Source organism: Neopsephotus bourkii, unplaced genomic scaffold, assembly GCF_033783945.1.
Source record: "Neopsephotus bourkii isolate Nb327-2 ecotype Australia unplaced genomic scaffold, CSIRO-AGI_Nbou_v1 NB_272, whole genome shotgun sequence".
NCBI lineage: Eukaryota > Metazoa > Chordata > Aves > Psittaciformes > Psittacidae > Neopsephotus > Neopsephotus bourkii.
In genome coordinates, this window is record NW_026900781.1 from 5,394,366 (window position 1) to 5,410,895 (window position 16,530).

The 16,530-nt window shown below is 41.9% G+C and overlaps 2 protein-coding genes across 7 annotated transcripts in view; one reads left to right on the forward strand and one right to left on the reverse strand.

The window, feature by feature from the left end:
- The first annotated feature begins 8 nt into the window (after positions 1-8).
- On the forward strand, positions 9-3,961 carry NOL7 (nucleolar protein 7). Its single transcript, XM_061346427.1, has 8 exons — positions 9-229; positions 340-400; positions 483-541; positions 702-733; positions 1,774-1,879; positions 2,521-2,642; positions 2,723-2,800; positions 3,545-3,961. The coding sequence occupies exons 1-8, from the start codon at positions 60-62 to the stop codon at positions 3,610-3,612; spliced, it is 696 nt and encodes a 231-aa protein (XP_061202411.1). The 5' UTR covers positions 9-59; the 3' UTR covers positions 3,613-3,961.
- Positions 3,962-4,379: 418 nt separating this feature from the next.
- The window catches only part of RANBP9 (RAN binding protein 9), a 40,063-nt gene continuing 27,912 nt past the window's right edge, over positions 4,380-16,530 (reverse strand). For 2 of the 6 annotated variants that reach the window (XM_061346421.1, XM_061346426.1), the window contains exons 7-14: positions 15,916-16,028; positions 14,490-14,598; positions 12,901-13,091; positions 11,028-11,175; positions 9,168-9,289; positions 6,768-6,919; positions 5,969-6,080; positions 4,380-5,363 (exon numbers count right to left, since the gene is read on the reverse strand). In XM_061346421.1, coding sequence (XP_061202405.1) covers positions 5,233-5,363; positions 5,969-6,080; positions 6,768-6,919; positions 9,168-9,289; positions 11,028-11,175; positions 12,901-13,091; positions 14,490-14,598; positions 15,916-16,028 — 1,078 coding nt within the window. In that variant the 3' untranslated portion in view covers positions 4,380-5,232. Of the gene's footprint in view, positions 5,364-5,968; positions 6,081-6,767; positions 6,920-7,624; positions 8,096-9,121; positions 9,290-11,027; positions 11,176-12,900; positions 13,092-14,489; positions 14,599-15,915; positions 16,029-16,530 lie in introns of those variants that run through there. The other 4 variants (XM_061346422.1, XM_061346425.1, XM_061346424.1 and 1 more) reach the window with 4 other exon arrangements.

Here is a 16,530-nt window from a genome sequence, read left to right on the forward strand (position 1 = left end):
GAGCCGCGTGCAGCAGGGAGCGCTTCCGGGGCGGGGGTCAGGCGGGCGGTGTGGGGGCCATGGCGCGGCGGCTGAAGGGGGCTGCGGGCAGACGCGGGGTGCCCCTCGCGGTCCTGGGGCCGGCCTCCTCGGAGGATGAGGCGGACGAGGCCCCGGAGGAGGTGTCCTTTGGCGTGGCGAAGGAAGCGGCCGAGACCGAACGGAAGCTCGTGGGGGAGGCGGCCCGGAGGTACTGACACTCGCGCGGGAGCCCTCATCTCTTCCCACCCCCAGGTATCACCATCCCCCTCCTTTCCCCACTCTGAGCCCGTACTGACGGCGGATCCCGCCTCCCCGCAGGCACCGGGAGCTGCTGAAGGAGAAGCGGCGGCGGCGCCAGGAGTTGTTTGCGGAGCAGAAGGTACCGCGCACCCCCCTCCCGCAGCCCTCGGGCGGCAGCGCCTCCGCTTCCCGCCCCGCTAACAGCTCCCTTCTCCCCGCAGAAGCGAAAGCTGCTCCCCGAGGCCGTGCTGCAGGAGCTGGCCGCTGCGCCGCCCGCACGGTGAGCGGCGACGTGAGGCGGTGGGTGGGTGCCGGGGTGCAGGCCCATGGTGTGGCCCCGCCGGGGCCTGGCGTTAGGGGGAGGACGGGGTGGAGATGGGGCTTGAGGGGGCTCCAAGGGTGGGTTGGAGGAGTAACGCGTTGCCTTGTCTCCTCCACAGACCCGAGAAGAAGGCTGCGGCAGCTAACCCAGGTATACTAGTGCCTGGCCTGCTACCTGCGTGCACTGCCTGGCACCTCGGGACTTTGTTTTAGTGTTAGAGCTGCAGTAGGAGAAGCATCTCTTAAGGTCTGAAATGTGAAGAGGCTGGACAGGCAGAACGGTGTTGGCAAGCGAAAACATATGTGGAAAAAAAAGTTGCATTTAATCTGATTCCTGCGCTGCTTACAGAAGTTGTTTGCTGTACAGTGGTTTCAGTTAAAGTAGCCCGTGGTGTTTAGGAGAAAGGAGGCAGGTATTACAGAAAAAGCAAGGATTACCGGAGGGAGATTAATATTTAGCATTTAAGCTATAAAGGCTGTTCCTGGATGGAGCTGTTCATCACATTGATAGTTCTTTACATATCATGTTATGATTTAACAGCATCTGTAAAAAAATCAGGTAACTTTTTTTCAACTTCTGATCCAGGAAATCAAACGTCTGGGGTATTCCTGACAGCTGTTTTGTTGCCCTCTTCACCTGTACTTCAAAATACTTTTAAGTGTTGGGTTGTTTTTAAACAACTCTTTCATGTGTACTCACATAGTTACATAGCTGGGAGGTGTAACTGCTATTTTTACTATTGTTTTAAAAAAATCTGTTGGCATAAACAAAAGATGAGCTCAGGATACTGCTCTGAACACTCAGTAGCCACAGTACTTTACTTACTGTGAGAATGAAGCTGAAGCTGGACTCCCCTTTGTTACTCATAGCTGTTGTGCTGCATTCAGTATTTGTCCTGATGAATCCTGTTTTGTGGTGTTAAAGAAGTTAAGGTATGCCAAGGAAGGGGCAAGCTGGCTGCCAGTACTTTGGGTGGCTCCCCTGAGGTGCGCTGCTATTTTCCTCTCACAGCCCTTCTGTGGTGGCTGTGCTTTCTAGCTGACTGCTCAGAGCTGCTGAAAAATGCCTACTGGAGTTACCTAGAGACCTCTTGTTTTCTGCAGCCTAATAACAGTTGTTTCATTCCTGTCCCTCTTTTACTTGCAGCTCTTGGTGCATAACTGGGACATTTTCTATTCAATTTACCTTAGGTAAACACCGTGGAGGTGGGGCTGTGAAGCAGAAACAAGGGCAAGTCCAAAGGCAAGGCCAAGTCAAAAAGCTGGTGAAGAAAGACAAAAAAAGAAAGGGCACCAGGTACACTGGGAGAAGATCCAGGGTGTCTGTCCCCATTCCCATGTGGCACCTCTGCCTGTGCAGGGGGGTCTCACAGCTCCTGCTCTGTCACTGTATGGCTGTGCTGTCTTCTTCATTTGATGTTTCCTCTGCTCTTCCTCTGAAAGCATGTGCTAAAGCACCTTTAATATACTTCTGATACAGCATGTGTGTAAGATACGTGTATATATATAATCTAGAATATAAAGTTTTACCTATTACATATATATATGCTATGACGTAACTGGGAAGTCATAAGCACAGCAGCACTAGGCATTGTATTCTGTGCTGCTATAGGTCTGGTTGTTGAGCACTAAATTCCTGCATTTCAGTCTTTCCTCTTTGTCACTTTGTCCCTGTAGAGGAATTGCACTGGCTCCTGGGGAGACTGGTTCAACACTCCCAAGGAACAGTGTGAGGCACATAAAGGCGTATGGTGACAGGTTGAGGGTCTTGGTCCATTGTTTTATTTTCTTAATTACAGCTACAAAGCTTGGCTAAGCATCAAGAAACCTCCACCAGGCAGTGTTGTGCCCAAGTAGCAAAGCCCTGGCTAGTAGCGTGCCTGTTGTCTGGGTTCTGTAACTACACTGCAGGGATTTACAGCTCTTTTGTTCAACTAGGTCAACAGGAAACTATACAGCTGTGTGCTTAAAAGACCAGAATTTAACAGGCCTCCAGCAACAGCTGGCCAAAGACTTCATAAACGCTCAGCTCTACGGACCACATGCCAACCGGGTGCAGCGTAAGCAGTTTTCCTTCAGTGGGTCTGCATCTGGATTTCTCTAGGCTAAACTTGGTAATTAACACTCATCTCTGTTTCAGCAAACTATTTTTTTTCCCTTGAAAACAAGAAAAACCCAGTTAAAAAAGCTGCAGTTCAGTTTGTGGACAAAGCATGGGGTGAGTATAAAAAGCCACAGTAGGAACTACTTCTTACGTAGGTGGTTTTAAAGTACTCTAGAAAAACAAAACACCTTTCCCATGTTGGAAGGGTCTGTCTTGCTACCTTCTAACTAACTCCAAAGAAGCGGATAGCAAGGGAAGGGTAAGAGGTCATTGCAGCCTGATTGGCTAGATAGGCCCTCCTCAAGGAAGGGCATGTAAGACATGCCTTGAAAAAATGACCTGAGTTTTGGTACACTAAGAAACAGCGTATGGGCCTGGAACTATGTTTGCTTGATAAATACTAATTGTTAAAAATCTCTGAGCTGTTGGAAGTCATTTCAGGTATGTGTAAAACTTACTTAAGTAGAGATGCTTCCACATGAGGATAGGGAATTAACACCTACTTCTCATTAAAAAAATGACAGAGACATGAGTGGTGATAGGCAGGGGACCTCAGTCAGTTCCAGCCACACACCCACAACCCATGAGGCTTGTGAGCACTGCAGGCAAAAACTGCTGGTCTGTAATAGGCAGCATGTGCATTTCATTTGTGTTTCAGAAGTGAAAGCAGTGCTAGACCCTGAAGGAGACTGGTGCCTCTGGCCAGTTGAAGGCAGCTGTTGAAAGCAAAATATAAGAAAGTTTTATCAGCTTTCCAGTCAGTTCTGTTCTGAACTACTGCAGTAAATCAGTGCACAGCTGCTTCTCCTGTAGGTGGGCTAAGAAAAATGGTAGCTAACAGCTTTTTATTCTTTTAAGGGCAAGAAAAAAAGCAAAAAGCAGCAAAGTTTAGAAGACGTTGGCTCTCAACACAGCTTAAAATGTGAGTATGAAGACAGCTTTTTCAGAAGATGCTACCAAGGACTTTTATTGGAAGTTAGCCTCTCAACCCAACAAAGGTGTTTTTCTCCCTCGCTGCTGCATCATGACTTCACTCTGGAGCTCCAGCCAGGAGCCCCCAGGAAGCACCCACCTTCACAATACAGTGCCTGAACTGACCTCCCTGTTCTCTTCACTCCCCCTGTCTGAAGGGGAAGCTAAGGAACAGCTGGGCATGTGCAGTTACTCTGCTTCAGATTGACTTACAACAGCAGGAGCTTCTACCAGCCCTGGAGAGCTGCCTCCCTGATCCAGTTCCTTTGTAGAGAATAAAAAGATGAACAGTGTTGTACTTAACTTGCTTTGGATCCTGCATCTCTTACAGCAGTCAATGATTTTTGCTTTGCATCTCTAGAGAAAGGCTGTTCCCTAGCACCAGAGTCACTCAGCCAGCTCATGTAGCAGGCCACTGCTGTCCAGCCTGATGGTCACACTGAAAGCAGGTTTTTTTCCCCATCTTCAGGGAGCACCAACTAAGCTCCATCGGTGCCCTGACTCTGCAGCTCACTAAACTTGCTTTATGGCAAGTTATAGCAAGAACACCACAAACCTTTAACTGCCACCAGCCCAGGCAGTACAGTGCTCCCATGCAGGGAAGGGGCATCTCTCATTCAAGCAGTGAGCCACCTCTCTGAATAGGCTGACACAAGAAGCGCTGTCCTGGGACAGAACTCTGGAACCAAGAAAACGTAGCATACACCTCCATGCTACCATGTATGTAGAAGTAAGTTTTTAATGGCTGGTTAATTATGGTATCACTACATTTTATTGCAATATAGTACTATTTAAGCACTTTTAAAAATGCAAGGTGTACAAAGATTAAATTAAGACTGTAAATTGACTAAATATTTGGTTTTTATATAAATAGGTCATAACCACACTGTGTTGACATGTAATACTGTTATAATACAACAGTTAAACTGGTGAGTCTACACAACAGAAGCTGTCCGTAATTAAACAAGGAAACAAAGTTGAAAAGACCATGTTAAAACAAAAACAAAAAAAAACCTACTAAGATCAACAGGCTGGGATTGTAAGTAGCAACAAACATATTCACTCAGCTCCTGAGTAATTCAAGTTTTACAGTACACATTAAAAAATATCGTTTCTTCCCATCAACACTATATATCCAAACCATTTGTGTTTTGCAAATTACACTGATTGAACTATGTAACAATGGGGGTGGAGGTTGGCAAGTCATCCTGCTTGACATGTACGTCACCCACATGCTAATACATCTGCCTTTTCCGCCCTTCTGTCCCACCACAAGGTAGCAGGATTTTTGGTTTGTTTTGGACAATCGTTTAAAGGACCGGTACTTGTCAGTCTGGATGTCTGACTTTATCAGTGATGTTCTCAACTCTTAGTTGTCTAAGAGGTTTCAAGATGGAAATTTTCTCCTAACACTAAGTTAGAAATCATTTGCATCATGCTGTAAACTAGGAAGCAACATAAAGCAACAGACTTGTCCTTAGTACATAATTAAAATCCCAAATTCCAGTCAGCAGAGCTGGCCTGCTTTCCATGTTTAATATGACATGACACCTTTCAGGTCTTCAAATGCATAGCTAGTGTAGGTAGTCTTCCACTGTGGCGAAGGCGCAGGAGCCAATTCCTGATCGAGCCATCAATCCCAGACACTGTGATGCTTGTCCCATTGCCAGGGCAAGCGGTGGTTGCTTTGGCAGGTTGTGAGTCTCTGGGAAAGAATAACAGCAGCAGTTAAAACACCCCATTAATTTCCTGGTAATACACTGAAAACTTTGATTTTAAGCTTAAATTGTTCATACAAAATTCCTGTATTTGCTTTTGCATCAAGATAGAGCAAAAAAGTGACACTTGCAAATTCCCTGCATAACACCATTATTGAACAGGACCAATTTTGCTTTGAACAACAAAGATGGCTACATTTGTTACAATAATGTGCCCCCAAAAGTACCACAGAATGGTTTGGGTTGGAATGGACCTTAAAGCTCATAAAGGCCCCCCTCAGGTACTGGAAGGCTGCACCTAAGGTCTCCCTGGAGCCATCTCCAGGCTGAACAAGCCCAACTCCCTCAGCCTATTTTCACAGGAGAGAAGACAGGGAAAAACTCTTTTAGTGAAGGATTGTTCATGTTTATGGCAAGTTATAGCAAGAACACCACAAACCTTTAACTGCCACCAGCCCAGGCAGTACAGTGCTCCCATACACTTCGTTAATGGTTCAGTCACCCCTGTACCAAGCCCAGCAGATGGGCAGCAGTCTCAAATGACAGGCTCTCCCTACCATACATACAAACCACCCGGGTTGTATGTACTCACCTAGTATTGCACTATTAAGTACAGAGCACACAGGTTCTCTTTGTATCGGGTCAAGCTGATTTCCAACAGGGCTGCTCCAGGGATCCGAATACGCCAGTAAACTGAATGCATCCTGTGGAAAGGTGATTTTTATTATGTCTTGCAGCTATATGTTACTAGTGAACACAAGGACTATTTTATTCACCCATTCTGATTTCAGAATCACAAAGGTGATTGTCAGTGACCTTCATCAGTACAAAAGGATAAAAAGAAATTTAACGGGACTTGTGCCGTTTTGAGTAAGCAGTGTTTTTCCCCAACAGAAAGACAAATGGGAGTGGTATTTTAGTAAGTGATGGGGGAAAAGAAAACAAACTGAAAACTGCATGCAGTCAGTCTCTGGCAGGGGAATTCTTTTCCAGAGCCATTTTAGATCAAGGTAAACAGATCAGCATCAAAGAGAGCACATTCTGGGCATCTGTATCAATCCTCTTTCGCATGGATCATCATTAGAGCTGAGAACAGCACTTTGTTTCAAGAGACCAAGTTACATGGCCAGAAATGAGACAGAAGTGCTAAATTTATCTCTGGGTTTAACTGTAGCACAGTATGAAAGTATCTTCCCTGTGAATGCGCTACACAGGCAAGCCAGGAGACAGTGCTGCATCACAGCTGACTAGGACACTGCTCTCAGACCACAACAACAACAAAATGGCAGCAGTTAAAGCAGCACAGTACTGCCATGCCCCATGCTGTGGGAAGTTTCTGCTGGGCAGCACAGTTATTCCACTTAATGCCACAATTTCCAGGTAAAATATACCTTGAGCATCTTCTTATTCGCCGTGTTTTTCCCACATTCTCTTCTTAGTTGCTCACTCATGGCTTGTAATTCTCTTCCAAAATGGATCATCCTTTCGATCGCTGCCTGGCTGCCACCACACAGCTGACGTCTCAACTGACTTGAATCTACTTCTGCAAAAATGACAGTGTCATCATCACCCCAACAGAGCTAACAATAGCTATCTATGGATCTACAGAACTTGCACTGATTTCACTTGAAAGGCATGTGTCTTCTCAGAGAGAACACTGGGCCAGAGATCTTGGCATAACGTACCCCTGCTCCAAGTACTGCCCAACTGCTCCTCCTATGATCATTAAGAGGCTTATGGTTAACTAAGGGCAAAGGCTGTCTACATATGCTGTTTATTTTGCAATGCTGAATTTTAAACTAACTTAACCATAAACCAAATTTTACCCTAAAATCTTATGGAAGTTTAATAATGACAACAATAAGTTCTGCTTTTTCAATTCTTTGGCACTGCACTTCTAAAGATACACCAAGGCCAGAACTGAGAATAATGCAGAGTAAGATCTCCTGAACTCCCAAACAGACAAGATGATGCTCATACTCCTTGTAGAATACATTAGCTTAATAATTTTGACATTTCAGGCTTCTTCTGTAATTAAGCAGAACACTGCAACTGATTTTACTGTTTGCTACAGTGTTCCCCAGCAATAGTCATTTTAAAAGGTATTAATGTTGTTCATGACCAATAAATCAACCCTTGGCTCCTCCTGAAGTTCTGCCTTTTTTAAATGTACAGCTAAAGCAGTCTGTTAAAAACAGACAAACAATCAAAATGGGTATTTATCCATTCCTTGCTTTCTGTCATCAAGTTCTGAATTGGAGTTTGACGTACACTCTAATTACCAAACCATTCCCATTCCCTATTTTAACACTGCTCTCTAGTGATGTATTCTAACCACTATTTCAAGCAAGGATTTGTAAGGCCTCTTTCACTTTTTTCTTGGATGTGAGCTTATCACCTCTGGAAAAAACCTGCCTACGCAACACTACATACACAGCGCTAAGGAGAATATACAGACATTTCAAAAAGCAAAAGAAGTACCGAAACAACCACCAAACTGGGGGGAGTAAACAATGTAGGCTGAGGAGCCACACTGCTTTTTCAAAGGTGAAGCACCCAGAAATCTTCAAGAAGTGGTGTTTGTTGCTGCTCTCCAAACTAGGACATCACTTTCCACAGGTAGAAAACAACTACATTAAAAAGCCAAACCAAACCACAAACAACTCTGCGCCCTGTGCAGCCACTTCACGTCTGTCACGGCAAGCCTCTGTGGAAAAGGCTGCAAGAGAGTGAAAAAGTGGTTTGTTTTCTCTGTCACAGAAATGAGGCCTTGTTATTAGCCAGTTGCAGAGCATACTGCAGGGAACACAGGCTGGCAATTTGCATCTCCCCCCTCCAGGGCTGTAGCAGTTACATCTGCTTCTCAAGGGCTTGCTGGTATTTACCAGCAAAGCTGCATGAGCAGCTGCTTGTCAGAACTCTTCTTGGTGTTCACAGGTGTCTGTGAGCACTGCTGCTTTCTGGAAGTTTACCAGTGATGCCCCAAGTCACACATTTCATTTAAACTACCCATTAATTGATGCCTGTTTAAATCAATTGTTTGAGAAGGCAGTTCTGCAACTGCAGAACCAGCTGCACTTCTTCAGATACAGCCAGCAATAACAACCACTCTCTGAGCTCCAGCCTGTTTGCACTGAAGTGATCTGACTGCATGGTAGCCGACAAGAGTCACAGCACCTTTTTGTGGTGTGCTGGCAATCAGAGGGTATTTAAACTTACTTGTCACTGACTAAACAGGTATGGCCGAGTATAAAGCAGGTTAAGTGAAACAAAGTTATTTGTTAGACCACAACTATGTAAATCAGGATATTTGTTTTGGGCAGAAAACAGGGTGTTTTTTAAATTTATCTCAGTTCCCAAACACGGCTCTTTTCTTGAGCATCTCATATTTGCACTTTGAATTCTTCAATATAAGTGATAAGGAATTTCTACCCTTACTGTCGAGTGCAAAGGTGCCATGAGAACCAGGAATGCTAAAAGGACTAAGGAAAGAGGCAGAAGCAATCTGCTGACCCTAATCCAGGCATCCTACACAAAAGGGTGTTTCTTCTCTTTTATTCCACAGTGATGCTAGTTTCAGTATCCACAAGCTAACCACTTTCCCCTGTTGTCACACTGGCACTGAAGCACCTGAATTAGTGGTTGTAAGATTTATATCTAACAGTGACAAAACAAACAAAAAATTAAGATTTGAGCTGATGTTCCTAATGTTCAAGGTGGGAAGCATTGCAAGTAAAAACATAACCTTGTTGCCATCACTTAATAAAAATGTAAGAAATATCACTGCAGACCCATTTCTGTGTCACATTCTTCCATTTCGTGATCATGTTTAGAACTACCATTTAGGAAGCCATTGGATGAAGTCTCAGCAACCCCATTGGAGTAGTGATCTGTTTCCATGTCTACATCATTGCTGCAAAGAGAGTAATAAATAAAAGTTTTACTCATATTTAAGCACTCAGGGTCACCTTCTTCACAACTCCAGCACAGTACTTCCTCATCTTGGCTACTGAAAAGCTGCTCTTAAATATTACCAAGTTTGAGCATGGGCTTTTTCCGTAGCAAGTGGCATTACCAAAGCACCAGGGACATTTGAAAGTGCTCTCTACTAACATTAGCACTCAGTAAAATAACATTTTCAGATGCTGAAAAATTAAACAGGTTCATTATTCAGGAATAACTTAACACTTCCTGAATACATACCAAAAAGTTCATACGTTGTTCATACATCTGTATATACAGCTGTACAGAGATGGAGAAAATGCACTGAGAAAATACACTATTCTCACTTCAAAAATCAAACAAACAAAACCAAACAAAAAAAAACCCACAGTTAACTTCAGATACAGCCTACTTCAAGAATATCATATTTAGATAAATAATTCTTTTACAAAAGCCCTGATCTCTTCTTTACCTCTCATTTACTCTCACTGGAATGATAGGGGAAAATGAAATAAAACCCAAAGCAAATATTAAGTAAGCGATGACACTGAAGAGATATTCGGAGGCAAATTCAGAGTATACAACTGCTCACCACACTTTGCTCATAGCAGGTCACAAAAGCAATGTTAGAAAATGCAAGCATGGTTTTGGGGACTGAATTTTCTTTGCCCCTGCTATTTTGACATAGAGAATGACAACTGAAAACCTCTTTCAAGACCAAAAAGATTCAATCTGAAAGCTTAATATCTTGCTTCTAAGCAACAAAACACATCCAGCTTCCTTTGCGGAAGGAAATCACAAGGCCTTTCTGACTGGACAACACTGTGGCCAAGGAACTGTCTTACTCCTGTGAAAAATCTTAAAGTTGCCTGGACACTGCCAGACTTCTTGGCAGAGGCAATTGCTGTTGCAAACACAAATCACAAAGTAGTGAATTGTTACTCTTACTTTCTCCCCCACTATCATCACTATCCAACTGAAATACTTTTTGTTAACACTACTGCATCACTGCATCTTAGCTGGTAGTTTTGGGAATCCATCTTGGCCAAGTACTGTTGTACTTCACACCAAATGAGGCTCTGCTGCGTCTCTGCAACCCAAAGCTGAATATTTACTGGCTATGAATAACTGTATTAACCCTGGTTAATAAGTCTGTTCTTATTCTCTGAATCAAATGTGTTTGCACAAGCGACAATGACTGGAGCAGACAAACAATTCTTGTGCGTGCAATGGAAGGGAGTCCAGATTTCACATGTATCTCAGTTGTGTGTACTTTGCAGATACCGCCACAAATGCAGAGTATCTGGAAAACATTTCATTACCTGCCTGCAATGTTCTTAAGTCAATGTCAGTGGCTTAAATTACAATCCCAAGAGCTGCAGAGCTGATCTTCATTAGAGAGTGCCAGAGAGTTAATCTTCACTACGTAACTTCAAAACTGACCATAAATAGATATAAGCAAGGTAGTTTATTTTTGTCCACTGCATTTCTTTAAGCAAACAGGAGAAAACAAGTGTACTGAACTTGAGAAGTTAAAACCAAAGCACACTAGAGAGATCATAAGGCTTTGGCCCCTTATACTATATGTTTTAACTGTCCTTAAGAAACTGAAATCACATCAGAACCCACTGACAACTCTCCTCTGTGAATGCAAGCACATGGACAACACAAGCCTTAATGCAAGTTAGAAGCATCTTAAGTTTATTCACCTGGAATAGCTGTTAACCTGCTGTGATCTTGATACATTTATGTTGTTGAGCTCTGGTACATTCAAGTTGGCAGTCGTGTGTTTACTGTGACAGTAAGATTGATGCACTTTATTTGATATTACTCCATTACTGCAACTACTTTCAAACCCTGAAAGAAAGTTTCAATAACTGTAATCATCTACAAACTTACATGTAAGTACCCATCTACAGTCATGACGTAAGTACATTGGCAAACCTAGAGTTTACTGACCAGGAACAAATAAAGGCAAAGACTTAGGCCCCGCGATTCAGGTATCTGATCCTCTAAGGCTTCTATAGTGCAGATGTTAAGCATTATTTAACAAGTACTAACACATACATGAGAGGTTTTCCAGATGTACTTACACCAGGAAAACAGAAAACTGCATCAACAAACAATGATTATTTTAGAACTGTTTCTAAAGGTCTGAAGATCTTTTCTAGGCCATAGTAATGATTATGAATGGAAGCAGACATGCATCTTCCTAACTCCCAATCACATAATTCTCTTGATAAATATGCAGTAAAATTCAGTGCTGAAAATACATGTTGCTACACTTAAACACTACCTCCCTCCTTCCCCATATAATTATTTTAATTGTTATAATTGTGCTTTGCTAAATGAAATTACACCATGCTGTGAAATTATGACGTCTGGCTAAAATCTCTTCTGACCCTTCTAAAATGTGATCAAGAAACTACTATTTGAAGCAAACATGTAATTACCAGTTCCATCAAGCCCAAAAGCAAGAGCTCCCTAGTATCTGCTAATATAGAAACAGGTCCCAGGAAGGGCTTCTTACAAACAGATGAGTTGCTGCCACTCAGGAAATCCCAAGCCCCAGTTCTAATAATACGTTCATCAACTTGCTTATTAAGTGGTGCCTCTGTTTTCAGAATTAGAAAGTTACTTTCTACCGTACATCCCAACAACCAGCTGAAGAACAAACATGAAGTGTGAGTGGACCTCTACTCACACACCATAGCAGTCTTGATACAGAGGGAAGAGAAGCAAAGCTGCTGGCTTGCCAAGGGCAGCAAGTATTCTGGTGACCAGGCTACGCTGGCTTCCTACCCAGTCCCACTGAGAGGAAAATGAAAGAGAGCCCCAGATACAGTTCAGATTTAAGAATGAAACAGAAGTGAAAGTTGATGTTCTCTACTACCTTAAGAGTCCTGGGTTCAAAGACTACACATTCATTTACCATTTCAGTATGTCCAAATTCCTCTCTGCAGAGGTGCTCTGGAAGGGATCTCCCCCAGAGGAATGGGTCAATTCTGAACATTCATGGCTTCCCACTGAAGCTTTACCACCACCGAGGCACTCTCAGAACTCTTTCAACTGTGCAGAATAAATATGAGTGCCAGCAGAAACTCTTTTTACCAGAAGCTAGGTGGTGGCATTTGGTATTTCCTACAGAAGGGCAGGTGTTCCTACTATTCCCTAAACACCACAGGAAATGGATCATATACAACACTTACTGGACTGAAATCACCTTGCCCAAGCCTTAAATTATCATTGAAAGGACAGAAATTTGTGTCAGAACCTTCCATCTCCCAGAAGCAAGCTCTTCTTAGAACCAGTGGCACCTACTTTGCAAACCATTAGTAAAACCAAGAGCATATGCAGAAAATATTCGTTTCCATTTATACAATTTCCATTTCCCCAGTGACTGAGAAATGCCTATTTTAATAACAAAACTATGATTTTATGCAAAGCATTCAGTATCAACTCTTAAGTAAAACAAATTGTCAATCTTGTGAGTATCTGTTAACTTCTCCCAACAGTTCATTGTAAAAAAAAAAAACAACCCCAAAACCTCCATGGTGTGGTATATTCCCCACATCAACTCACCAGGAAAGTGCGTGCTGCTCCCTTTTCCTGTCGCCAAACTGTGAATATTCATTCCATGGCTGGGACTCATGCTAGGACTACTGAATGATCGTGGGCTAACAGGGTAACTATCTTGAGATTTTGGACTGTGGCCTCCCAAACACCGCACTTCACTGTCTGTACCATTCACCATCTCTATGAACTGGCGCACCCTAAACAAAAGGCAAAAAAGTTAAGCTAATAAAGCAATTTACACATTTCAATTTACCAATGACAGCAATGATTTAATTTTAGTGTTAAAATACACAAAGAGTCTGACTCAGCAAAATGCTGGATGTCAGTTACCCCAATCATCAATAAGCTTTGGAGTATTCAGCCAAAAAAACACAATTATAAAGTCTGTGAGGGAGGAGAACAGGAACATTATCCTTCAAGAACAGACTTTGTCAGTAAGTCCTCAAAGTTCAGAGAGCTGAACTGTATTTTCTTAACTGTTTTATTTTATTGGCAGGGGCAAGGTCATTCCTTGAGAAGGCTGTCATTACCTTGTCATGTCTGTCATTTCTCTCAAAGTAAATGAGAATATAGTTTTGACTGTCTGGAACAATAAGCTTTGAGTAACTCTTAACATTAAGCATTTGCACTAGAAAACAGTCTGAAAAGCAAGCTCACAATACAAACCTTCCCTTTAGAGGCTGTTGCTCTTTGTCAATTTTATTTTAGATAAGGAGGTTTTGCTATGGACTTTAAGGAAGCTCAGAACTGCTGCTTTATGTTTTAGGCCTGGATAGCCTCAATAGAACAGGCAAATTTAGACAGACGGGTTGAGAGAACTAACACAGAATTGATGTTATTGAGTGGTCTTTCATCAGAATGTTCACATTTGGTGAATTCTTTGGTAAGTCTGCAGTACTACCACATGAATTCTGTTCAGCTCTTAAGCGTGACAGACTTCAAACACATTCCAAGTTACTTAACACTGAAATTGAGGTGCTTTGCTCTTGTAAGAGGCAAGAGATTTTTATTCTGGAATCTTTAACACTACCAACGTGATACAAAATTCTGGAGGATCAGCGCAGCTGGCAAGTAAAAGTGCCAGAATGAAGGTGACTACTGCGTGCCTGGGAAGCCAAGAGAACTCTTTGGGATTATGGAATTTCCGCAGTATTAGCCAGTGGTTTCTAGTAAAGTGACATGGAGTGAAACAGCTCATTTAAACTGGTCTTTAAAGTCAGCTACCCATTTGGAGGAACAGATGAACTTATGCCAACAGGACTCTTAACCTTCTTCAACATCACACTGTATCAGTTTGCAGTTTAAGTTTTACACGACACCCAAACTGATTAAAATTGATTTTAAAAATTACAAAGCTTAGTTCTAGAAAACAAGTCTACAGTGAGATGTGAATTATGCTGCAGAACAGGACCTTGATGACAAAACCTAAACATGTAGCAAATAATATAGCATAAAAAAGTGAACTATACACATTTTCTAAAAAATGCTGCTTAACTTTGGTTAAATTTCTGTGAAAGCTTTAAATGAGTAACTGTCTTGTCTCAGAAGGTACTGTGCCATCTATAAACACACATCTGTATAATTTGAAGACTCACTTTAATGCAAATAAGAGATTAGGATTTCTTTCTAGTAAACTTGGATACAACTGTTGTGTTGTTTCAATGGCTTCTCCCATTCTTCCTGCTAAAACCAATTTCTGAATTCCTGTTCACCAAAAAACAAATAAGAGATTAGGATTTTTTTCTAGTAAACTTGGATACAGCTGTTATGTTGTTTCAATGGGTTCTCCATTCATCCTGCCAAAACCAACTTCTGAACCTCTGCTCACCAAAACCAACATCAGTTAAATGGACAGCTATGGATTAATACATGTAAAATAACAATTAAAAGACACTGCAACCATCAATCAACAAGTTTTTTTCCTCTTAGAAAAAAAAAGTGTAAAGAAAGATCATGCTTCCTCAAAATATTTTATAGAAGAACTTAAGAACTGCACTCAACCTGCATATATCTAGGTGAGCACTCAGTATTTCTATTTTTTGCCAGCATACATCCGCTTTGTACTCAGACTGCACACTTAGATTAGGTTACAATTGCAGACACTCTTCTGCTATTTCTCATTCTCAGGCTTTTATGAATAATCACAGTCTGAACTATCATCACCCAAGAATATCCAAACTTTGTCCCACTCCCACAGGTTCAATTTTGACTAAGAAAAACAAAATTTAGTCTCTGTCACCTACAACACATGCTTCCAGTCAGGTTGCAGTTGATTAAACCTTTCCATACCAGTCCCTGCGTTAGTTGATGCTTATATTGCTGTAACTTAGCACAACTTGTGAACAGCCTCACAGCTCTATCCACCAGCAGAGAAACTGATCCAGAATGAAAAACAGCCCAAGTAATGGGTTATTTTTCAACCAGAGCAGCTTCCCCATGTGGGATGTCATGCAGTCACACAAATGCTTGTGTTGTACAGCAGGGATTTCAACAAACAGGGGAGACAGTGTTTCATCCGGCTGCCAAACAACACTGCCACAGCAAGTTAGAACTGAATTGCTGTTAGTACACTTTGTCCTCTTCCCCCTCACATCTGTAAGCAGGAAAACTCAAATCTGATTTAACTTAAAAAGCATTCTCTAAACTCAACCCCTTTTCAGTTAAGATAAAAATCTAAACGTTTGTCAAGACTGTTTTATATTCCTGCTTGCGACTGACCATTAGCTCTCACAAACACTCCTTTAGAGACATTACACACATTTGTTTAAGACAGATCACAATTTTCCATTCAAGAGAAAGACAACAGGTAATTTATCACATTCTATTACATCAAACAAGTTCCAAAGCATTAGTGTGGAAGTTGTTCTTAACCAGATGTTCATATGTGTGTAACTTTACAGCAAAAAAATGTACTATGTAGTAGTGCTGAAAGGAAATTCTACAGTGGTGCTTAAGAGAAAGCTTTAGGTAATATTTGTTTAAGGGAGGTGAAAAAGGATGCAGCATGCTTTCCAGCCTTACTTTGTCTATTTTTAATGGAAGCTAATTCTTCTAGCACAGTCTGGTCTGTGGATCTGGCGAATGCCTCTGCTGTTGCACAGTATCCATGGTGAACTAAGTAAGATGATACCATTCTAAAAATAAACAAAAACAAAACCCAGAAACACACATTACATACAAGTACAGAGACCAAGGGCTGCTTGCATGTAAAAACCGTTCTTCCTGAAAAAAGTGACTGAATAAATAATTCTACTTGAAATTCGGAAACTTCTGAACAAGTCACACAGAAGTAATTCAGTGAAGGGTCAGTACCTTCTTCAAATCACTGCACAGAAAAACCATTTAAAAAAAATAAAAAATCAATGTATCATTTGATTATGGTGAATTCTGAATTAAAATGATTCATCACCCAAAAGCAGGCTCAATTAAAAAACAGTACCTGCTAATTGTCTTCTTTTGCTCATGACCTACACTGAAGTTAAATACCTGCACACTAATTACTTGTTTTCACTGAAGAAATAAGAAACGCAAAGGCAAAGGCACACCCACCGTATTTCCAAGTGAGACATTAATGAGCCACAACTTAACCTGGCATGCCAAAGGCTGAGAACACAAAAGGAAATTTCCAGAGCTCAA